The 26406-nt window shown below is 33.5% G+C and overlaps 1 protein-coding gene across 2 annotated transcripts; it reads right to left on the bottom strand.

Moving 5' to 3' along the window:
- Nucleotides 1-206: 206 nt before the first annotated feature.
- On the bottom strand, nucleotides 207-26406 carry LOC132557123 (E3 ubiquitin-protein ligase mind-bomb-like). 2 transcript variants are annotated; one of them, XM_060221613.1, is made up of 19 exons: nucleotides 26360-26406; nucleotides 24032-24245; nucleotides 22217-22388; nucleotides 20834-20940; nucleotides 19188-19394; nucleotides 17834-17970; nucleotides 17233-17343; nucleotides 16169-16273; nucleotides 14436-14658; nucleotides 12827-12972; nucleotides 7781-7932; nucleotides 7006-7162; nucleotides 6192-6352; nucleotides 5780-5912; nucleotides 5172-5274; nucleotides 3623-3702; nucleotides 2892-3049; nucleotides 2187-2432; nucleotides 207-1140 (listed from the first exon to the last, which is right to left on the bottom strand). In XM_060221613.1, the coding sequence occupies exons 1-19, from the start codon at nucleotides 26369-26371 to the stop codon at nucleotides 720-722; spliced, it is 3045 nt and encodes a 1014-aa protein (XP_060077596.1). In that variant the 5' UTR covers nucleotides 26372-26406; the 3' UTR covers nucleotides 207-719. The 2 variants fall into 2 exon arrangements, with proteins under 2 accessions (XP_060077596.1, XP_060077595.1); XM_060221612.1 differs by lacking the exon at nucleotides 26360-26406 and adding an exon at nucleotides 26187-26258.

Raw genomic sequence — 26406 nt, 5'->3', positions numbered from 1 at the left:
AACTTGGGTTATTGGAGATGTCACCCCAGATCATTCACCCTAAATGACACTCCAACTTGGGTTATTGGAAGTTGGTCAGCATAAAGATAATTCTCTACAATCATGGCATTAACAACATCAAATACAACAACAGTCATTAGATAACAAAAAAGTTTGCCACACCCCCCCCCCCAACCCTCCCCCCCAAAAAATAGAAATATGCCAGCATCTGAAAAAATGATAAACACTGTCACTACAGTTGTATCCTTATTATAGTATCACATAACTGGCGAATTCTGCCAGGTCATTGTGTCGTTATTTAATTTCACTGAGTCAATAAATTCCTGTTTTCCTGGTTTGGACAAGAACATGGATATCAAATTTTGTATACTTGTATATCAGTCGAAGAGAGCAAGGTTCACCTTAACACAGGGACATGATAGCTCTGTTGGTTAGAACGTAGGTCAATTCAGATTGAGATCCGAGGTATGTCTCTGGATGGCAGGCTGTGGGCCTCCCATATGTTGTTCAGTGCGGAAGTTAACAGCCCTGTCTGTTCATGGAGTGATTAACACAGCAAACAACCCCAATCACTGTTATACAGTAATAATGTTTACTGGGTGTCTAATCTGGTGCTTAACCAAAAATCACATGAATGAAGTCTAGCACAGTCTAACACAGCAATAACCTGCAATAACACTGTTCAATCTCCATCAAACAATTCAACAATGATGAAATTATTACCTATATTCAATGATATATTCTGGATAATATTGATTTGTATCAAATAAACAGAAGATTTTTGGGTTCTTCACATTGTCCACACAGCAGTCATAGAGCCTGGAGTGAGGGTCAGTCGGGTCGACAGGTGGTGGACGACGATACTGGTTTTTGCCTAAACAACACTTGCCTGCCAAAACACGTGTCAGAACCATAAACTTGTGGTGATTTGCATCGCCTTGAGCGTACAGATCTGAATATTTAGCCTCGACTGCGAAATAAGTTCCTTGTCCAAATATGGCACCAACACGCTCACCAGCCAAGCGAAAATCCAGATTTTCTTTGCAGATTTTGTCGATCTTGTCTGGAAGCGTCCCGTGGAAAAGTTCCATTTCATTGGCTCCACCCATTCCATATTGCCCTTCTAGCTGACGTTTTTTCCTGAAGATAAAGAAATGGTTTGATCATTTAAACCTTTTACATATACCATATTTTCTGGGCCACAAACCGCACCCAAGTTTAAGCTGCAGGACTGGTTTTTAACGATTTAGTATACATACATGTATTCGATTAATAATTTTAAGTTTACGTTTGTGTACCGTACATGGTAGACCAAAGAACTTTAAAGGTTATATCAAGTTTTTGTTATTGCATGTATATAGATCACAGAGTCACCTACTGTCTCGGAATATACTATGAAGATAGAGGGATTCTTTTTCTGTTAAATAATCCTGTGTCTTGTCATTTTGTTATAATCAAATTAATTTACATAAAAATAATATAGAGATAGATGTGCATGACATGAACTTTTACATATACCTAGTGTAAACTCAATTATTGTGAGCGAATCCCACCAATTTTACTTCATCATCTTTATGCTAATAATTGCTATTCATACTCAAAATCTGATAAAAGAGACAGACAAACATCTTGGAATGATCACATCACCTTTACCATGTAAACATTGACAGGATTCTTAATGGCAGTATTTTCTTAAGTAACACTGTGTGAGTCAGAGTTATGTCCCCTTGTTAACTCTTCAAGAAGAAGATATAGATGTTTGCTGCTATCTTGGTGTTGTGTATTTTTTGAAGCGTGAATTGAATTTGGCTACAAGGTTAAATCCTGTAACATTACATTAACCTCAACGCCTGATGATATAAAATTATACAAATACCTCACGGTTAACAAACATACAATGTATATATGACTGAATATATTTAGATCCCAAATGATCTTTATCTTAAAGCAAGAATCGGGCATCACTTCATGAAGCCAAGATACATTTACTATGTGAGGACATAGAAGATAGAAACTGTAACCTTGGCTTTAAACTTTGACATTTGACCTTGACTGTTTATCAGTACTATATATGGCATTCACCTTACATGATGATCATTTTCAGAATAAAGTTAAATCAATTTTAACTTCTGGAAAAACAAAACAGTTGGTGAAATTTGAGTACACAAGTGAGTCTGGGTACATACAGGAAATAGACCTCCCACAGAAACATGTTCTGTATGCGATGAATACTGAAGACCTCGGCTTGGGGTAGTGTGGTATAGAATTTCTTGGATACATTTTCATACTCCATTTTCTGCATGCCGCCACCCTCCACGGACACAGGGACACGTTTAAAACCATCACCGGACTTCATTGTGTCCCAGTGAGATGGCAAGTTAATGCCCCGTTTTGTTGTTTCAAATTTGTTGTGCTTTGCTTTATCGGCCAACCTAAAAGAACCAATAGCATACAAACACTGAGTATGGAAAGATCATTGTCCCCTGAAGGACATTTCTGTCCACAACTTCTGTTATGTTCAATATTTTTATTGGTAACAACTCCTGCTGTGCTTTATCTAGCATGGCAGCTCAAATTTTTGAGTGCATTGTAATACATACACACCAGCTGACTGCTATCTTATATATACACATACAGCTTACATAATGAAAATAAATTGATATACTGTCAATCACTTAGATTTTGTGAATACTTATTTCGCGAACTTGCCTTTTCAGACATATTTGCAAATACATAATTTCACAAACAGTGATCTAGAAATTTCTTCAAATTCACAAACGATAAGCTATTAGATACATGGTAACCAAATCAGCATGGATGTAATCAAGAATTAATTCTGTACAAATAATCGAGACATATTTGAATCTGTGATTGATTGTTGTTGCACTGACCTTTCCATAAATTTACGGACCATCATGTCTGAGGTGAGGTCAAGTGGTGTGTCTCCATCTTTATTTTTAATAGTGGTGTGTGCCCGGGACTCCAAAAGCAGACAAATGATCTGTATTGTTACCTCATGTTCCTGCTTAGCACCCATAATCTTACCACACTGTAATGTACACTCACAGACTTATGGTTCATAAGAGGAAGATATAATTAAACAAGTCAGAATTTAAAAATTTGGAACAATGAATGGAGTTCATTATTTACAGCAAACTGGTAGAAAAATGTAAACCGAATTTGAATGAAAGGTTTTAATTTTATATTTTTCGAAAGTATTGAATGGATGTTGGCCATCATACACGGTGTAAATACGTCAATTGACATACAAATTCAGTATTAACATGAAAACATAATCCTTCAAATCTTGTATATATTCTGTCAATTTTTTTAGCAGACGTACTATGAAAAAAGACCCTGAAAAACAATTTCCTTGTGATGGTCAGTTTTAAAATATGTGAGGTCTAATCATGTGTTTTCCTGGAGCTTAATTTTTGTTGTTTCTCAAAAATTGATCTTTTTGAGGATACCCTATTTTGTAGAATATGAGTACAATACATCTGCTCAACAAATATAGATAGTTCATGGATAAACAAATTTGTGGATTAAGAGTGCCCATAAAATTCACAAAAAAATTAAATGCTCAAAAAAACTAAACAGTATACCTTGAGTTGATACAAACCTCTTTTAAAGGATCTGTTCTAGTTAGTGCTAAGTGTAATGCTGTATTTCCAAAGGCATCTTGGGCATTCACATCAGATCCTAAAACAGAAAACAGTGTTGATATACACACACAGGACATTAAGGTCAGATCCTAAAATAGACAAGAGGCCCATAGGGCCTGTATTGCTCATCTGGTTTTCATTTGGTTGAAATTGTTTCATTGAAAATAATGGAAAAGGAATTTAAATATCTACACACAACATTTCTATTTTCCCATTAGATACCAATCCTCTGTCGTTAGAGGATCAGCCAAACCATTCATACTACAGACTAAATCATTTCAACAGGAGAAGTAGGATTTTAAAGAATTCACTTTATTTCCGATATCAGACCCTGCCCCTCCTGCCCAAGGGAGAAGAGACTCATGGTTTATACAAAAATAATTGATTCCTCTTCACCCATGAATTCTTTAGACCAAATATGGGCAAAATCCAATCATTCCTACAGGAGGAGTAGCATTTTAAAGAACTTGCAAAATTTCCCCATTTGGGCCTGGCCTCCAGGCCCCACCTGCAGCCCCAGGGTGTTAGACCCACCATTTACACAAAGTTGAAACACCTTCCACTAAGGATGCTTCTGACCAAATCTAGTCAAAGCATGCTCTCTTGTTCATGACAAGAAGCAATCTTTAGAAAAATGTGACAGACAGACTCTGTACAGCAGAAACCAGACAACAGCAGTCACCATGCCATCATAAGCATAAGCTCACCAGTCCTTTATAAACCAGGTGAGCTAAAAATGGTCATTCAATACACACTTTAAACATTTAGATAAGATTATAAAATCTGGATGTGGACATTCTATTTCTTGGTGTGAGCTTGTTCTATCAATTCCATGTGCATTTAGACAACTTCACCCTACAGATTGTCAAGAAAATTCTATATGTTCCTACAGATATCATGTATTATGTTATCCTTAAGTCATCCGAGACCTACAGCATACAGAACATTTACATGGACAGTCAACTTTATTAATCTCTTTATGTGAATTGTTTTATGCCAAATATTGAGAAAATGTTAAAATGCTTGATGTGAAATTCTTTACATTTATATCTAATTATTTTCAAATATCTTTAATTTCAATCAAATAAGACCTAAATTCATTGGAAAATATCTCTTCAAATATTTATATTAAATGTAAAGCTTGCTGATGATGTGTGATCTGTGCATATTGTTGGCTTTCCTTTACCATTTTATCTGTAATGTGTGTACGATTTCAAATTCTTTATGTAAACTGCATAATAGTACATGCTGAATGTGACGTGGTGTGAATTGGTTAATAAGGAGTACTTTTTTATGAAATTATTGATTTGAGATACAATGCACTGAATGCTCCGTAGCTTCCCTCGACTTCTAGTTTAATTGGCTATGATAAAACTACTTTTAAAACTTTGATTGAAACATTTTAAAAAAAACGTTCAGCATATGTCATATCAGCTTTCCATACATTGTGTACATCTGCAAGATATATATGTAATGTCGTTCAGACTAAATATAAACATTAATTACCTGCCGCTATGAGGAGTTCGATCACTTGTTTGTGACCTCCATTTACAGCGTAATGAAGCGGTGTTTTCTTTTCCTTGTCACCAATGTCAATGTTCAAATTATCCTATAACACACAGGCATCAACAATAAAATTGACCAGTCTCAAGTTCAGACAAATTAACCGATACAAATACTGGTGATTATTTTCTGATTGGAAATATTCCCTTGTCTGAAGCATTGAAATTATACAGAATACATCTACATCTTAACAGGAGACAAATGAATCTACACTGTTGTCTTATATTAGCCACAGTAAATCAATGGATTTTACTCATTAAATGAGTGTGTCAATGTTTTACTCATATGAGTAAAGCAATGGTTTTAACTTATATGAGTAAATCAATAGTTTACTCATGTGAGTAAATCAATGGTTTTCTCAAATAAATAATCAACAGGTTACTCAAATGAGTAACGAATGTTTTACTCAAATGAGTAATCAAATGACACTTTTGCTCACATGGTAATCAATGTTTTACTCTGATGAGTAACCAATGTTTTGAATCACAGCTGCACTCTCATTGACTCACATGAGTCTATCAGTGTTGTAAGTAAATCAACATTGCACTCACTCTAGATTTTAACACCAGGCAGTTGGTGGCATCCACAAAGTTATTGGCAGCGACAATGTGGAGAACTGTAAATCCGTCGGAACTCTGGTCATTTATAAAGTTTTTGTTCAGTACTAATATCAGCTCCAAGGCCCTGAAAAATTACACATTCAGGTCTTCTAAAAGTTGTCCAGTTTAAGAAACAAAATTGATTTGAATTAAGGCAAAGTGTATAACTTATGTATACTACCATGTTATCATCATTACAACACATCAGAGATTTTTTACAAAAAAAAAAAAAAAAAAAAACCAATAGATTGTATTCAAAGAATCCAGTTCTCATTTTTCTGTTAAACCTATTCATCATATTCAGTCATACATTACATTTCTACAATACTTTAATAAGTTTTACAATAAACAGATAGATACATACCCGACGTTATTCTTGAGTCCTGCCCATTGCAGAACATTGAAGCCACTTTTGTTGGGGATGGTAAAATCAGCATTGCGGGCTTTAAGGACTGCCTCCATGATCCGAGGTTGCCCATTTCTTTGTTGTACAGCGTCATGCATGGTTGTGTCACCATCACCTGCCTGTTTAAACAATCAATTCATACTTTAAGATCATACATTTTGATGGGACTCAAATTTTAATGGTTTTCCAAAAAAAAAATCCTTTTTTTGTTGACAATTAGTACTTTAATCCATGTCAACATTTATCTGTTTATCTTTTCATTGACATATAAAATTGTAGACTGCGAGTACTAACAAATGAAGTGAAAATAAAACCCCACCTAAAATTCACAATTTCATAGTAACCTTTTGTGTATTAGTAAATACACAGGCCCCAGGATAAGGATTCGGTGATGTTTCTGGTTGTAAATTTTATCCCCTATGTCTTCTGTTAGGCTTCAATTTTATTACAGATCTGACAAACATTTTTAAGTCCTATTTTCCGTTTCTTTTCTTCAACTGAGTGTTTATGATTACACCCAATCCCTTACAGAAAATCTTTTTTAATTTCAACTTGTATGATTTGAAGATCCCTTTTAACTCGAAGTATTCCTCCAGTCCTGCACCTTTTCCATTTTTCAATCCTAATTCCCAGGGATGGAATAAGGAATCTTTGACTTGGTATATTTATGGGGCTACAGAATCAGAAATTCTCACTAGAAAGTCTTTCTGACTGTTATAAACATATCCTGATACTAATAAACTCCACAATGTGATATTCCATATTGAGATACCTTAATATTAACATCACTCCCATGCTGGACCAGGAGTTCTACAGCCTCTTCACAAGCTTTACCAATAGAGATGTGTAGTGGACTGTGACCTGCCTTGTTCACTTTGTTGACCTTTGCCCCTGCTTTCAATAGCTGTCTCATTGTATTTGTTTCCTTCCTGTTAGTACATTAAAGCATATCACAAATCCATATCCTCAGTGTAGAGGGTGATAATCATACAGTCAATCTGCTATAATTACTGTCAATTTTTTTTTTCAATTTTAATTCATTTTTCATTTTCTTCATAAATTATAACAGTACATTGTGCAATGTCATTGTACAAAAACAAGTTTTCTAAAGTTTTATAATCAAACATACATAGAAACCTGACCAGTTATGCTTCAAAGCTTTATAAGATCTTGTCAAGGTCAATGTTAACATCACTATTAAGATCTGAGGTCAAGGTTCATTTCACTTTACTGTTATTGACTGATCATTAATTTTAGCCTAAACATCTGAGGTTTTCATTGGCAGATATTTTATGTCACATATAATTGAAAAATTTTAACCCATTTTCACTACATCATTGTTGGTCAAGGTTATTCACATTCAGTAGAGTGGTAACTGATACGTTTTGCATCAAGTGGGAAGGGTATCTAGTTGAGTTAGTTGATTATCGATGACCCTCATTATATAATATATAGAACAGAATGATTTTTAGTATGAAGTAAACACAAACTAAATCTATTGTGAGGGTCTATTGTTTCAAAATAAGAAAGGAACAGATGTGCTATACCCAAAGGCAGCATAGTGCAGTGCGCTGTCTCCTTCTCCATCTTGAAGGTCAAGGTCGACACCTGGTTGCTTAAGGAGAAGTTCAACAATCTGGGAATGCCCCTCGTAACACGCCAGATGTAAAGCTGTCTTGCCATCTTGGGCAAAGTTCACCTTTAAATAAATGTAAACTCTTAAATAATACATCAAACAAAACAGAATCAATCATTTAGAATTGTTTACTATTAGCTTTTATGTAACAAGGCACCATACCACAAGATTAATATGGGCCCCATCCACGAGACACCAAATACTGATGTAAAATAATACAGTCATTCTGTTACTAGTATTTTGTATAAACTTTATATCGCTGCAAGAGCTAGCTGTCAATGTTGGAAAACACCTGTAGTATATATATTTATACTGTACAATGTGATGGAAAACACCTGTAGTATATATACTTATACTGTACAATGTGATGGTAAACACCTGTATATATATACTTATACTGTACAATGTGATGGTAAACACCTGTAGTATATATACTTATACTGTACAATGTGATGGTAAACACCTGTATATATATACTTATACTTATACTGTACAATGTGATGGAAAACAGCTGTATATATATACTTATACTGTACAATGTGATGGTAAACAGCTGTATATATATACTAATACTGTACAATGTGATGGTAAACACCTGTATATATATACTGTACATTGTGATGGTATACACCTGTAGTATATATACTTATACTGTACAATGTGATGGTAAACACCTGTATATATATACTTATACTGTACAATGTGATGGTAAACACCTGTATATATATACTTATACTGTACAATGTGATGGTAAACACCTGTAGTATATATACTGTACAATGTGATGGTAAACACCTGTAGTATATATACTGTACAATGTGATGGTAAACACCTGTATATATATACTTATACTGTACAATGTGATGGTAAACACCTGTATATATATACTTATACTGTACAATGTGATGGTAAACACCTGTATATATATACTGTACAATGTGATGGTAAACACCTGTAGAATGTGATGGTCAACACCTGTATATATATACTTATACTGTACAATGTGATGGTAAACATCCCTAGTATATATACTTATACTGTACAATGTGATGGTAAACACCTGTATATATACTTATACTGTACCATGTGATGGTAAACAGCTATATATATATACTTATACTGTACAATGTGATGGTAAACACCTGTAGTATATATACTTATACTGTACAATGTGATGGTAAACACCTGTACAATGTGATGGTAAACACCTGTATATATATACTTATACTGTACAATGTGATGGTAAACTCTGTAGTATATATACTGTACAATGTGATGGTAAACACCTTTATATCTATACTTATACTGTACAATGTGATGGTAAACACCTGTAGTATATATACTTATACTGTACAATGTGATGGTAAACACTTGTATTTATATACTTACACTGTACAATGTGATGGTAAACAGCTGTAGTATATATACTTATACTGTACAATGTGATGGTAAACACCTGTATATACTTATGGTAAACACCTGTATATATATACTACTGTACAATGTGATGGTAAACACACCTGTATATATATATACTGTACAATATATATACTGTACAATGTGATGGTAAACACCTGTATATATATACTTATACTGTACAATGTGATGGTAAACACCTGTAGTATATATACTTATACTGTACAATGTGATGGTAAACACCTGTAGTATATATAATGTACAATGTGATGGTAAACACCTGTATATATATACTGTGATGGTAAACACCTGTATATATATACTTATACTGTACAATGTGATGGTAAACAGTATATATACTGTATATATATATATATACTTATACTGTACAATGTGATGGTAAACACCTGTATATATATACTTATACTATATACTTATATGTGATGGTAAACACCTGTATATATATACTTATAATTTTCAATGTGTTGGTTAACAGCTGTATTATTTATACTTTACAATGTGATGGTTAACAACTTTAGTATATATACTTATACTGTACAATGTGATGGTTAACAACTGTAGTATATAGTACTATATACTGTACAATGTGATGGTAAACACCTGTATATATATACTTATACTGTACAATGTGATGGTAAACACCTGTATATATATACTTATACTGTACAATGTGATGGTAAACACCTGTATATATATACTTATACTGTACAATGTGATGGTAAACACCTGTAGTATATATACTTATACTGTACAATGTGATGGTAAACACCTGTATATATATATACTGTATATGGTAAACACCTGTATATATATACAATGTGATGGTAAACACCTGTATATATATATATTATACTGTACAATGTGATGGTAAACACCTGTATATATATACTTATACTGTATATACTTATACAATGTGATGGTAATACATACTGTACTGTAGTTTATATACTTACACTGTACAATGTGATGGTAAACAGCTGTAGTATATATACTTATACTGTACAATGTGATGGTAAACACCTGTAGTATATATACTTATACTGTACAATGTGATGGTAAACACCTGTATATATATACTTATACTGTACAATGTGATGGTAAACACCTGTATATATATACTTATACTGTACAATGTGATGGTAAACACCTGTATATATATACTTATACTGTACAATGTGATGGTAAACACCTGTAGTATATATATTTATACTGTACAATGTGATGGTAAACACCTGTAGTATATATACTTATACTGTACAATGTGATGGTAAACACCTGTATATATATACTTATACTGTACAATGTGATGGTAAACAGCTGTAGTATATATACTGTACAATGTGATGGTAAACACCTGTAGTATATATACTGTACAATGTGATGGTAAACACCTGTAGTATATATACTGTACAATGTGATGGTAAACACCTGTAGTATATATACTTATACTGTACAATGTGATGGTAAACACCTGTAGTATATATACTTATACTGTACAATGTGATGGTAAACACCTGTATATATATACTTATACTGTACAATGTGATGGTAAACACCTGTAGTATATATACTGTACAATGTGATGGTAAACACCTGTAGTATATATACTTATACTGTACAATGTGATGGTAAACACCTGTATATATATACTTATACTGTACAATGTGATGGTAAACAGCTGTATATATATACTTATACTGTACAATGTGATGGTAAACACCTGTATATATATACTTATACTGTACAATGTGATGGTAAACACCTGTATATATATACTTATACTGTACAATGTGATGGTAAACACCTGTAGTATATATACTGTACAATGTGATGGTAAACACCTGTATATATATACTGTACAATGTGATGGTAAACACCTGTATATATATACTTATACTGTACAATGTGATGGTAAACACCTTATACTGTACAATGTGATGGTAAACACTGTGTATATATACTTATACTGTACAATGTGATGGTAAACACCTGTATATATATACTTATACTGTACAATGTGATGGTAAACACCTGTAGTATATATACTTATACTGTACAATGTGATGGTAAACACCTGTAGTATATATACTTATACTGTACAATGTGATGGTAAACACCTGTAGTATATATACTGTACAATGTGATGGTAAACACCTGTAGTATATATACTTATACTGTACAATGTGATGGTAAACACCTGTAGTATATACCTGTATATATATACTATACTGTACAATGTGATGGTAAACACCTGTAGTATATATACTTATACTGTACAATGTGATGGTAAACACCTGTAGTATATATAATGTACAATGTGATGGTAAACACCTGTAGTATATATACTTATGCTGTACAATGTGATGGTAAACAGCTGTATATATATACTTATACTGTACAATGTGATGGTAAACAGCTGTATATATATACTTATACTGTACAATGTGATGGTAAACACCTGTAGTATATATACTTATACTGTACAATGTGATGGTAAACACCTGTATATATATACTTATACTGTACAATGTGATGGTAAACACCTGTATATATATACTTATACTGTACAATGTGATGGTAAACACCTGTATATATACTTATACACAATGTGTATATATATACTTATACTGTACAATGTGATGGTAATATATATACTTATACTGTACAATGTGATGGTAAACAGCTGTAGTATATATACTGTACAATGTGATGGTAAACACCTGTATATATATACTTATACTGTACAATGTGATGGTAAACACCTGTAGTATATATACTGTACAATGTGATGGTAAACACCTGTATATATATACTTATACTGTACAATGTGATGGTAAACACCTGTATATATATACTTATACTGTACAATGTGATGGTAAACACCTGTAGTATATATACTGTTGTGATGGTAAACACCTGTATATATATAAATCTTATATTTATAAATGTGTCACATAAACAAGTATATATATATATACTTATATTGTAAAATGAGTGATTACTGTAACAAATTTGAAAACTAAAATATATAATTGCAAAAGTTGACGTCTGAAATTATACACAGCAAATATATCGGCATGCATCATCTGGTCAAATTTAATGTCAATTACATGTTTGTAACAAACTTATACAGTTTTAACACAAAATGTTGATGTTTTAATAAATCTTAATTTCTATAAATGTGTCTAGAAAACAAGATCAAGTAGGTTATGGTCATTCAATTGACCAAATTTGAAAACTAAAATTATTTAACTCTCACAGCCTAATATAGTGTATATATTTCACAACAATGTTAGCCTAATATAGTGTATATATTTCACAACAATGATGAAACAAAACGGTATATTTATAATATAAAAGATAAAAGAAAACAAAACTTTCTGGTGAATTTTCAGATTGTAACAAAACGAAAACGAAATATTTTGGAAGTGAAATATGTTCATTTCCTTTTGCATCATGTCACCATGTTTACACATCACAGTAACTATAAATAACGATGACATCATCTCCTGTATCTTACCCTGTCTGGTTTTTCACTAAGAATCTGCTGTATAGTGTTTAAGTCGTTCTGAGACGCAGCCTGTACAATGTTCCTAGAAGCACACTGTGTAGGAGGTTGAACCTTGAGCATGTCAACGAAGAGCTGAGCAATAGCTTCTGATACATCTGAAACAAAATAATTCTACACTATACAACCTTAGCATTGCACAACTCCTGTGAATCACTCGAGAGGTACGCCTGGTGTCTGACGGAGAATCCAGACTGAAAGCTATCATTCTCAAACAATATTATCTCAGTACCATGTGTGAATTAATTTCACAATACAATAGAGCCAATGAAATTTAATTCTAATAAAATTACGCATCAACGAAGATTCTGGTGAATTTTCTGAGCATACAGTATACAGACACAAAAATCCAGAAAGTAATTTAAAAGTTTGTCTATAGATTCTATACAACATTATCTCAGTACTATGTTTCATAAAGTGTGATTGGCTTTAAATTATAAGTCTGTAGAATAACAATAATATTGTCTGTAGATGTGGTACATAATATTGTCTATAGATGTGGTACATAATATTGTCTGTAGATGTGGTACATAATATTGTCTGTAGATGTGGTACATAATATTGTCTGTGGACACTAGCCCGCAGAAAATAATATTGTCTGTAGATGTGGTATTAATATTGTCTGTAGATGTGGTACATAATATTGTCTGTAGATGTGGTACATAATATTGTCTGTAGATGTGGTATATAATATTGTCTGTAGATGTGGTATATATTGTCTGTAGATGTGGTATATGATATTGTCTGTAGATGTGGTATATGATATTGTCTGTAGATGTGGTATATATTGTCTGTAGATGTGGTATATATTGTCTGTAGATGTGGTATATATATTGTAATGTGGTATATATATTGTCTGTAGATGTGGTATATATTGTCATAGATGTGGTATATAATGTTGTCTGTAGAATATATTAATGAAATGTGGTATATAATATTGTCTGTAGATATATATTGTCTGTAGATGTGGTATATATGTCTGTAGATGTGGTATATATTGTCTGTAGATGTGGTATATGTTATTGTCTGTAGATGTGGTATATGTTATTGTCTGTTGATGTGGTTTATATTGTCTGTAGATGTGGTATATATATGTCTGTAGATGTGGTATATATTGTCTGTAGATGTGGTATATATTGTCTGTATATTATTGTCTGTAGATGTGGTATATATTGTCTGTAGATGTGGTATATATTGTCTGTAGATGTGGTATATATTGTCTGTAGATGTGGTATATATTGTCTGTAGATGTGGTATATATTGTCTGTAGATGTGGTATATATTGTCTGTAGATGTGGTATATATTGTCTGTAGATGTGGTATATATTGTCTGTAGATGTGGTATATATTGTCTGTAGATGTGGTATATATTGTCTGTAGATGTGGTATATAATATTGTCTGTAGATGTGGTATATAATATTGTCTGTAGATGTGGTATATAATATTGTCTGTAGATGTGGTATATAATATTGTCTGTAGATGTGGTATATAATATTGTCTGTAGATGTGGTATATATTGTCTGTAGATGTGGTATATATTGTCTGTAGATGAGTATCTACCCCTTCCACTGATGCTCATTTCCTTCTCCTCTGAACTGTCATCTTCATCATCTACTACTACTGATGTTCCCAGAAACAGAGATGGAGGAGAGTCAGATTCGGCTCCTCGTGGGGTATATGCACTGACACATGTTGGGTTAAATATCCACATCCTATCATTGACTTTGACACGAATGTCACCATCGTTGTCTATACGTGCGATGCGCCCCTGTTTGTTCAGTACCTACATCATAATACAGATGTTTACTTGGAAGTAAAACAAACCATTCTTTACATAACTGCTTGGGTTTTATTTTCGCATTCTTTAAACTCCACGATTCACTAAACTACTGCAGTTGCATAAAAATAATAAAAAGTACAAGCTTTCATTACCTGCCTTGTCTACCTGATATGTTATCTCAGTAAAAATTATGTCTGACTTGTAAACAAGTATTAATGAATAATTTATATTTGCTTATAGATACAGCTCACTGCAAAGTCAATTTATATGAATAAATACATTTTTTGATGAATGCATGAGTTGGAGAATTAAGGTATGAATTACAAGTTGAATGAATGAATGAATGAATGAATGAATGAAAAACTAATTATAGAAAGGTTTAATGAATGAATGAATGAATGTATGAATGACATACTTATAACAGAGATCTGATGAATGAATGAATGACAAATGTTTAAATGTTCTAGGACAATAAAACATTGACTTATGTAAAAAAGTCTTTGGTTCTTGTTTTTAAATACTGATATTCTTTATAACCAACAAATATCAACATTTTTAATGTTTGTGAGACAATGTGGGCAGTTATTAGGACATCTTGAGAAATGGAAATACCAGTACAATGTAGTCGATAAGGCAAACTTGTTTGTTCTTGATTAAGGTATATCGGTATATCAACTTCAAAAAAAAACTTTTGTATTGTTGTACAAACCAAAAAGTAAATCAGATTACTTTGAAATTTTAAGGTATACCTCAGGGAAAATTCAGGGGAAAATAGAGGGATATGAAGGGAGAGCTTGGACTTTGGTGACCTGTGAGTCTAATGAGACCCCTCTCTGATGCACTAGATCTCGCACCAAACATGCAGTTCACATTTTTCACAATCTAGGGCTAACAGAGGACTAAAGACTTATTGTTTGATTGATTGATCGACTGGTTTTTTGTCTCTGTGACTCCTTCCGTGTCTTGGTTTCGTCTCACCGATGAATGTCAGTGTTCTAGCGGAGTGCGTACTAAGAATCTCATACACATTAGATATGAAGGCTGTACCCTTCACCTCTCTCGAACATTCAAAATATCACATCTACAGCATACCAAGGCTGTCCCTTACCTCTCACCTCTCAGTCAAGCTTAAGAAACAACAACATACCAGGACTGTACCCTTCACCTCTCTCGAACATTCAAAATATCACATCTACAGCATACCGAGGCTGTCCCTTACCTCTCACCTCTCAGTCAAGCTTTAGCCACCACGACATACCAGGACTGTACTTTTCACCTCTCATCCATGTTTTTTTATTCAAAACACACTGACTATCTCTCTTTCTCAACCCTTAGGCAAAGATGAGGTAACTCTTCCAGTCAATCACCAAACAAAACTTGTACACTTAGGAACGGGATATACAACGATATCTAAAAAAACTTCTACCGGAAAAAATAAACAATTAGTTGATGTCCATTGTAACAATGACACATATCAGTATAACAAACACCATGGTATGGTGCCAGTACTAACCTGTTTCATGTCGTCATTCCAGCCACCGTGACCTGTTTGTAACATCTTGACTTTTTCAATGTCTCCCAATATTTCCACCAAGTCATCTTTACTAAAAGTATGAATCTGTAGAAACCATAAAATGTAAGTGTAACAAATTTCTGCCCTCATCTGCCCTCATCTTAAATTTGCCCTCCTTGGCCGTGAATGAAAAGTTACCAAAATTCAATGTGGGTGAATGTTTCCCCGGGTACAGTATTTTGAATCTTTTTGGTAAGAATAAACACAATTCCATATTAGATAGAGACTAGTTTAGAGTGATTACACTGTGATTTTATAAATGTGATAACATATAGATATCCGCCAACCTGAGTGAGAGTGTTGTGGCTGAGGTCAGTAACAGACTAACCTACCTAAGTAATAGCCTTGTGGCTGAGGTCGGTGTCAGACTAACCTACCTGAGTCTTGTGGCTGAGGTCAGTGTCAGTGTCAGACTAACCTACCTTAGCCTTGTGGCTGAGGTCAGTGTCAGACTAACCTACCTGAGCCTTGTGGCTGAGGTCAGTGACAGACTAACCTACCTGAGTGAGAGCCTTGTGGCTGAAGTAAGTGTCAGACTAACCTACCTGAGTGAGAGCCTTGTGGCTGAGGTCAGTGTCAGACTAACCTACCTGAGTGAGAGCCTTGTGGCTGAGGTCAGTGTCAGTGACAGACTAACCTACCAGAGTGAGAGTCTTGTGGCTGAGGTCAATGCCAGAATAACCTACCTGAGTGAGAGTCTTGTGGCTGAGGTCAGTGTCAGATTAACCTACCTGAGTGAGAGTCTTGTGGCTGAGGTCAGTGTCAGTGACAGACTAACCTACCTGAGTCTTGTGGCTGAGGTCAGTGTCAGACTAACCTACCTGAGTGAGAGTCTTGTGGCTGAGGTCAGTGACAGACTAACCTGCCTGAGTGAGAGTCTTGTGGCTGAGGTCAGTGTCAGACTAACCTACCTGAGTGAGAGCCCTGTGGCTGAGGTCAGTGACAGATTATCAACCTACCCATGTTAGATCCTTGTGTTTGCTGTCCATGACAGAATATCTTACCCGAGTAAGAGCCTTGCGATTGAGGTCCCATGTCTTGCCATCAATATACTGGACCTTGGCAGCCTCTCCTTTGTGTAGCAGCTGGATAAGGGTGCCCTCTTCCTTGATACACTGTAATTTCAGATCAGTACATATGTATGTTATGGTTTTCACGCTTGTACACAAATACATGAACTAGACTTATCAAACTTATTCAAACTGTATCTCCCAGGAACTGCATTTCTCTGGATGCAATTTAAATTGTTTTTTGGATTAGTCCCAGTGTGTAAGTATCAAAGTGAATTTTAATTTCTCTTAAGCTTTTTTAAAATGTCAATCAATTTCCAAGAATCTAGTCCACCTTTACATGTTTGGTGTCTAGTGAATTTACAGAACTGTGCAATACCCATATCCTTGGGTTTCAAACTTTCCTGTTTGTATATGTAAATGTAAGTGCCTTTTTCAGTAAAGAAGGTTTTAATCTCCGGAGATTTCTACAAATGGGCTTATTACCTGATAATTATGGTACGTTTTGCCTTTGGTTTAAGACATGTATTTTAGCAGTAGTGATTCACGAGGAAAACAAAAGCAGCTTATAGGTCGAAAAAAGGTTATCACTGACCTGTTCAATATCCTCACTCCATGGCGAATGTTTGTCTGAACTATCCTGCAGCTGTCGTAGGGACTTCATATCCATACACACCTTAACTTTGTCTGACGGTTTTAAAGCCACTGTGAAGTTCCCCTTGTTTACTACATCTGTAAACAAAATATTCATCTTCAGAAATGATGTTTACCTGTTATCCAATGTAAGTAATATCAAAATAGAATTCCAAGATTTTCAGTTGTTTTTAAGAATTACTGTATATCTAATGTTTACAAATAAGTTAAAGGACAATTTTAAAGTTTGGATTTTTCTAATGTACTGCAATTTTAAGTTCTTCATTAATCTATAATGAATTATATGTGAACTCCTTATGAATAAATCAGGTTTCAATATGGCAAAACCTATGGGATTTATTTTGGCGAAGGAAAAGTTTCCATAGGTTGTACACTGAGTACCGCGATAGTTGTACACTAAGTACCGCGATGGTTGTACACTAAGTACCGGGACAGTTGTACACCTAGTGCCGTGACAGTTGTACACTAGGTGCCGCGACAGTTGTACACTGAGTACCATGACAGTCGTACACTGAGTGCCGCGACGGTCGTATACTGAGTGCCGCGACGGTCGTACACTCAGTGCCGCGACGGTCGTACACTGAGTACCGCAATAGTTGTACACAAGGTACCGCGATAGTTGTACACTAAGTACCCCGATAGTTGTACACTAAGTACCGCGACGGTCTTACACTAAGTACCGCGACAGTTGTACACTAAGTACCGGGACAGTTGTACACCTAGCGCCGCGACGGTCGTACACTAGGTGCCGCGACGGTCGTACACTCGGTGCAGCATCGGTCCTACACTGAGTGCCACGACGGTTGTACACTGAGTGCCGCGATGGTTGTACACTAGGTGTCGCGATGGTTGTACACTGAGTACCGCGATGGTTGTACACTGAGTTCCGCCATAGTTGTACACTGAGTACCGCGATAGTTGTACACTGAGTGCCATGATAGTTGATGAGAGCTGTAGAATAAGATACTGACAATGTATTACCTAACTCCAGTTCTCTCAATAGCGGCACCATGACATCATAAACACTTTCATACATTAGTGACTTAAATAACATTTTACACACTTAAGCCTAGACAGTAATTCTCACTCAATAACAGCACCACAACAACATCAAAATCACTCACACTTGAGTGGTGACTTAATCTACATTTTACACACATGAGCCTTGACTGTAATTCTCCATTAATATAAGCGCCATGACAACATCACAATTACTGGAACATGTAAGCAACTCGATCTACATTTAACATACTACCTTGCATACAAATGTACCCTGCATGCCCTTTCACACTTACCAACCAATGGTAGATGTTCTGGGTAGTATTTACCCCCTGATGTTGCCTGTTTACTTCGTGTGAAGACAACATCTACACATCCTTCTCCACCCAGGCGATGTAAATGTTCCTCTTTGGTGGATTTCCACATCACCGACACGCCCCCTCGCTGAGAGTGGTTCTTCCAATCTTTTAGCTTTGTCACAGTGCCAATCTCCCCCTCACGTCCTGATCAAAGGAGAAAATCTTTAATTTTGATGTAAATATTTTCTTCATTTATGACAATCCTAAACAGATAAAGTAAACAAAGCTGTGTATGTTTTCTGAACCTGTTTATGAAAATACTGAAAAAATATGTATTGATGAAGTTCAATATATTACATTTAATTTTTGTGAAAAAGCCAAAATAATTTGTATAATGATATTGTATCAAACATTTAATTCTCTCATGTTAATCAGTTGACTCATGATTGCTTAGACTTTTAATTGAAGCCAACATCTTCATCTTATTTAGGATGCAAATTAATATTCAAATACACATCACATCTTATATATACACCATTACATTTTTCATTGTTTACTTCTAGCAAAAGATTTAATTCTACAGTTTTAATGGTAAATTAACATTTAACAATAAAATATTTAAAGCCTAAATATATTGTATACGTATCATTTGGCAAATTACGAGATTCAAAAAATCTCTGAGAAAACCTGGATCCATTTGATAATTAAACAAAGATTTGTAAGACTAAAATTAAGTTGAGAAATATCTAGAAAGCATGACTTTGTGGGGATATCAAAATATAGAAATAGATAAAAGTGGGTCTGACTTGTAAAAAAAACCCAATGTTATACAAAGTTCAGAAGACTGTCATAAAATAAAACATTTAACCAATCAGTGATATTCCAATGTACAGGTGTAGTATATATGTACAGATGTAGTATATATGTACAGGTGTAGTATGTATGTACAGATGTAGTATATATGTACAGGTGTAGTATGTATGTACAGGTGTAGTATATATGTACAGGTGTAGTATGTATGTACAGGTGTAGTACATATGTATGTAGTATGTATGTACAGGTGTAGTATGTATGTACAGGTGTAGTATGTATGTACAGGTGTAGTATGTATGTACAGGTGTAGTACATATGTATGTAGTATGTATGTACAGGTGTAGTATGTATGTACAGGTGTAGTATATATGTATGTAGTATGTATGTACAGGTGTAGTATGTATGTACAGGTGTAGTATGTATGTACAGATGTAGTATATATGTACAGGTGTAGTATGTATGTACAGGTGTAGTATGTATGTACAGGTGTAGTATATATGTATGTAGTATGTATGTACAGGTGTAGTATGTATGTACAGGTGTAGTATGTATGTACAGGTCTACAGGTGTAGTATGTACACATTGCTCATAGTGAATACCAATCTCTAAGGCATGTTCACATCAAGGCAATATCGAAAGCTTTCATATACACGATATTTTCTTAAGTGTTTCTCAGATACGTTAATTTTTACGATACAAATTCAAATTTAGGTAATATTTTCTCTGTCCTTATTTAGTGTAAATCACATGTATTGGGGCTTTAAGACTGCCATTTGTGGGTATCACATCAAATATTTTATATCATTGTGCAAATAATTAAGCATACTTACCGTCCACATTTTTCCATTTCCAGTGGGGTCCTCTCATCACTTCAGTACCTTCAAAAAGACCCCTAGAGTCGATCTGCTGACTTCCTTCTCGCTTCAGTACTGCCCATCTGTGGGAACATCAAGTTCACAACAGCATTCACAAAACTGAATTCAATATACAACAGATGAGAGTTCAATTGAGCCTGGTTAAATACAAAATTATCAATTTCATTTAAACAATTACTGCAGCTTCTGAAATTTCAAATAATTATTGATTGAAAGAAATATTTCAGTTTGACCTCTTAATTCTGGTTTGTGTTAAAAATATTTAGAATTTGAGTAGACAAACAAATATGATACAAAGTGACAGTTTAAAATATGATGTACATGTTCATGTTAACGTTCAAATCCAGTCGCTGTTAACATCACTGACAAGCCCTGGCAAGGAGAATAAATCAGCTGTATGACACGGCTTAATTCATTATTTTCGCCTATCTTATACAAGTTTGTATTATAAAATGTTTTAATTAGATGTCTTTTGAACAATTTTGTAGCATTACGGTTAGGTTAAATAATGTTCCACAAATGGTATACATTAATTTGTCCACATGTAAATATGTGTTGACGAGTTAGTGTCAGTGATTCCTAAAATTACAAACAGCTGATTTTAGAGCGACAACCACTGTGGATGAAAATCTTGATCAATGTGACAGACACTGCAGGCTAACACTGTACATCCTCGACACTGATTTTCATCGTGATCTGACAATTTTTGAGATAGTAGCTGTGTAGGTCACAGGGATTTGTTTTGTAAAATTCATGATAACCATCTTTTGCTTTCATTCAAAATCTCAGATATCACAGTCCTATGACCTACATTTATGCATTTTGCAAAACTAAAGTTGGATAATCATTTGTTTTATTCATTACAACAACAGGATGCCAATTTCCACTGTCCTAACATCATTATTCGAAAAGCAGGTCACAGTAATCTAATTTTACAAAATTCTATTTATACATTTACAATGTTCAACAAAGATATCAAGCTTCATTGTCCTATATTCATTTTCAGAAAAATAGGTCACAGTAACCTAATTTTACAAAATTCAACGTAAGAATCTAATGTTTATCTAAGATTTCAATGCTTATTGTATTTTTGGTAAATACTGTTAATTAATATGTACATATTTCTTATTTGTCATAATTTTCATTTAGAAGTGGTGAAGTCAACCATATATTTTTCTCATAATGCATTGTGTTTAACTATTAGTTTTACTGTACAAATAAAGAAATGAATTTTTCTAAATTTCCATATTTGGTTTCAAGTGTATATTTTGCAAATGAGAACTGCGTACTATATAAGATTAGTGTCTGAATAGTACTCATTGTATGACAAATACTTACGGGGTAGCCATCTCCATATCAATCCTAACAAAGCTATGTTTGGTGTCATGTTTGTCTGACATGTAGCAGGGTGTACAAAGGCTGATGTCTGCACATGAAGAACACTTCCATCGTATACCAGCAATCGGGTTCACTTTACACTCAGCACAGGAGATATATTCATGTTTGACACCTAAACAGTTAACGTGGTGAGTCAGCTTAAACCACAAAATAAGCACGACAGTACGGACAAGCGAATCGTCTACATTTTGAGGCAATCTGCTCCTTTATCAAGACAAAAATATTACATAAATTACATCACATGCACAGATCATAAAACAAATACAAAGTATTGTAAGTATAAGGTTGTTTTATATATATTTGTAAATAAATTTACGTTTTAAACACTGTTAAATAGCCTGTTAATAATTAATTTTCAAATTTATCCTTAACATGTACATTGTAAGTGTACACACACTAATTTTACAAAACTGTTCCTTAAGTGGTACACTCAACATCATCTCCTCTGAGAGAGTTTCTCTATCCAAACACAATGTGATGATAACAGTGAATAATCTCTCATTCCACACATCTACAGTGTAATACAATACTTAATAAAGAAAAGAAAGCTGACATTTCATGAAAAAGAAACATCTGAAAGTAAGTTAAAAATATATAGAGATAAAAACAGAATACAGTATATGTGTTTAAAATTACTCTACCAAGTTTTATAGAGTGTATCAAAGCAAAAAGAGATTTGTGTTTACAATTACTTTACCAAGTTTTATAGAGTGTATCAAAGCAAAAAGAGATTTGTGTTTACAATTACTCTACCAAGTTTTATAGAGTGTATCAAAGCAAAAAGAGATTTGTGTTTACAATTACTTTACCAAGTTTTATAGAGTGTATCAAAGCAAAAAGAGATTTGTGTTTACAATTACTCTCCCAAGTTTTATAGAGTGTATCAAAGCAAAAAGAGATTTGTGTTTACAATTACTTTACCAAGTTTTATAGAGTGTATCAAAGCAAAAAGAGATTTGTGTTTACAATTACTTTACCAAGTTTTATAGAGTGTATCAAAGCAAAAAGAGATTTGTGTTTACAATTACTTTACCAAGTTTTATAGAGTGTATCAAAGCAAAAAGAGATTTGTGTTTACAATTACTCTCCCAAGTTTTATAGAGTGTATCAAAGCAAAAAGAGATTTGTGTTTACAATTACTTTACCAAGTTTTATAGAGTGTATCAAAGCAAAAAGAGATTTGTGTTTACAATTACTTTACCCAGTTTTATACAATGTATTAATTAAATAAACTTGACATCATAAAAACTTTGTTGACAAATGAAAATAAATGCTTGCTGAACATAGCTACAATTATACACCTAAATGATGTTAAATGAGTTTCCATTTCAGCTGAGCTGATTTTACATAAAAATCTTAAAATTTTTATTTTGACAAAGAAAATCAAAACTTCAAGACCAATTTCATAGAATCTCATATACAATGTAAATAAATTTAAGATGATTTTTTATTCATACATATGTTACTCAAAAAAGTAAAATTATTGACAGGTTTCGAACTAAAAATAGGGGGGGAACATAATTAAACTCAGACACCCATTTATTTTTTTGCACCATTTTAATTAATTATGTTATGTCACTGTTGATATCAGAATCAATTTCATAATGGTGTAGCCAATAAAAAACGCTCCAGGGTATGTTATATTAGTGACATATACAAAATAATATTACATGGTAGAATTCACAAAAACAGATGGGTAATGCGATAACTAATACATATTATTTAGTCTGGGTACATTGTGTAAATAGTCCTCACCAGTTTGAGCGGTATCAAAAACTCTGAGATCGTATTTCCCTTCCTGTCCAGCGCGATACCGCAGTTCTCTACCAGAATCCCATATGACTGTTACTTTCTTGTCCGACATTTCTGACTTTGGGACAAAGATGATGGTGCCGAGATATCCCTCACCGCTGTCCTGTTTCTTACTATTCCAATCAGGGCCTCGAACAACCCGTGCACCTGGCTTCAGCTGAAGATATATATATACTGAAATGCTTGTACTTCATTTACTAATTTGATATACTATGATATAATACTATATACTATGATATAATACTATAAACTATGATATAATACTATATACTATGATATAATACTATGTACTATGATATAATACTATATACTATGATATAATACTATGTACTATGATATAATACTATAAACTATGATATAATACTATGTACTATGATATAATACTATGTACTATGATATAATACTATGTACTATGATATAATACTATGTACTATGATATAATACTATAAAATATGATATAATACTATGTACTATGATATAATACTATGTACTATGATATAATACTATAAACTATGATATTACAATATAAACTATGATATAATACTATATACTATGATATAATACTATATACTATGTACTTGAAATCTGAGAATATTTTGAGAGCCATTCTGTTCTTCTCAAGAAATAGTGTTAACAAACTTTTGTACTTGAAATCCAAGAAAGCAGCTTATTGGCTATTTCATTTACATGATCAGTCTAAAATCTAATGGGTATAACTAGGATGCAAGGAGCATCTGTAAATGAAACTAGAGAAAGAGCCATTCAGTATTCTTCTTAAGAAGTACAGTTGTGGTATCCTACAATGTTCAAAGATGTATAGTTTATGCACAATATATGTGCAATGTGTGCATGATAGGAAAACTGGATGAAATAAGCTATCACACATTTGCACTTATTGTGCAGTTCTATCACACAGATGAGTGATTCAATCGTGGATAATATAAATTTAGAAATGACTTCAAGATAAATGTGAGTTTGGGTTTAATATTTTCTTAATATATTTCTTAATTAAGCTTTAAATCTATAGGTTGGACTCATATAGATCTATCAGATACAGAATTTAAAGTGTTTTGTTTACAAACTGCAACACGTGACTAGCCCCAGAGAACAGATGCTTTTCATATACATGGATGTAAACATCAAATGGATGTCTCCTTTTTTCTCTGCAATAAATCATTTTAGACCTCATACTGTAACAAATGAAACTTTAGTTAATATAATTTTTTTCTGATCAATCCCTAAAAACATATGGGCATTTCTTGAAAGCTAGGGGAACCTACAAATGAAATATGACAAAACTAATTCAGCACCTCTCAAGATTTAGCAATAACAAACTTTCATAGTCAAATCAACGTTGCCAATCTTACTACCGTCAGCTTTTTCTGGTAAGTCCTAAAATCAAACGGGCACAACTAGGGAAAAACGGAACTTATATGTGAAATCTGCAAAAAATCCATCCAGTTCTTCTAAAGAAATTGATTCTTTCATGATTAAAATCCAAGACGGCTGCTTGTCAATCATACAAAAACATGGAGATTGCCCTAAAATTAAAGCAATCAAACAAAATCAGGCAGACTCCTACAAAATTGAAGGCAATATACAGAATTTTACCACAGCCCACACAAACATATAATATAGTTGTATTAAAGGTTTTACTTAAGTTTTTAAAATCTAGATGATATGATGAAATATTTCATTTAATTTAAGATATTAATGCTTATTCTATTAAGCAGTTATAATCAGGATAGTCCAAGTATGTACAGGGTCAAGACTATTTCCTTTATATTTTCCTTTTAGAAAAGCTTTGACTGCAGGTTTACAATCAACCTAGCTAACATTAAGTATCAGAGATTTTACTTCTGCCTCTCAAGCTACACAAGTAGTACAGGAATCTGTGGTGGAGACTATAAAGACAGCAATATATATTATGCACTCCATCAATATGTTTGAGTTTAGGGATACAGATTTTTATCCTCTGGGATGTGAGGATGTTTTGGAGTTCCAGTGCATCGTCGCAAATCCAAAAATCAAGGCATGCTCCATACTGCCAAGTCACTATTTTATTTGTCATGTACAAGGGATAAGTATTCATACTTACCACAAATTTCTTCATTATTCTACCTAATCGAACGTTCGTCTGCTATAGAACATATGCAGTGTTATTTCCTGAATTACACATCAAATTTGGCTGACACTATCATCGGGATACATGAACTATGAGGATATTACTTCCTTATTCTATAATTAGATAAATCGTCGGTATATACGTACATGCCCGAACATAATTAAATATCCGATGTGTTCCTGGAATCAGTTGC

The sequence above is a fragment of the Ylistrum balloti genome, unplaced genomic scaffold, assembly GCF_031769215.1.
Source record: "Ylistrum balloti isolate Yb309-2 unplaced genomic scaffold, AGI_CSIRO_Ybal_v1 Utg370626, whole genome shotgun sequence".
NCBI classification, from domain to species: domain Eukaryota; kingdom Metazoa; phylum Mollusca; class Bivalvia; order Pectinida; family Pectinidae; genus Ylistrum; species Ylistrum balloti.
The sequence above is the reverse complement of the archived record's forward strand: the minus strand, read 5'-3'. Positions and strand labels throughout refer to the sequence as shown.

Excerpts from the sequence above, each read along its gene's own strand:
- LOC132557123 (XM_060221612.1), bottom strand. Across the intron at positions 14,659-16,168 it reads GGAATGACGACATGAAACAG|GTACTGAACAAACAGGGGCG; the intron begins GTTAGTACTGGC and ends ATTATGATGTAG. Across the intron at positions 6,353-7,005 it reads GGAGTGATGTTAATATTAAG|GCAGGTGATGGTGACACAAC; the intron begins GTATCTCAATAT and ends TTGTTTAAACAG.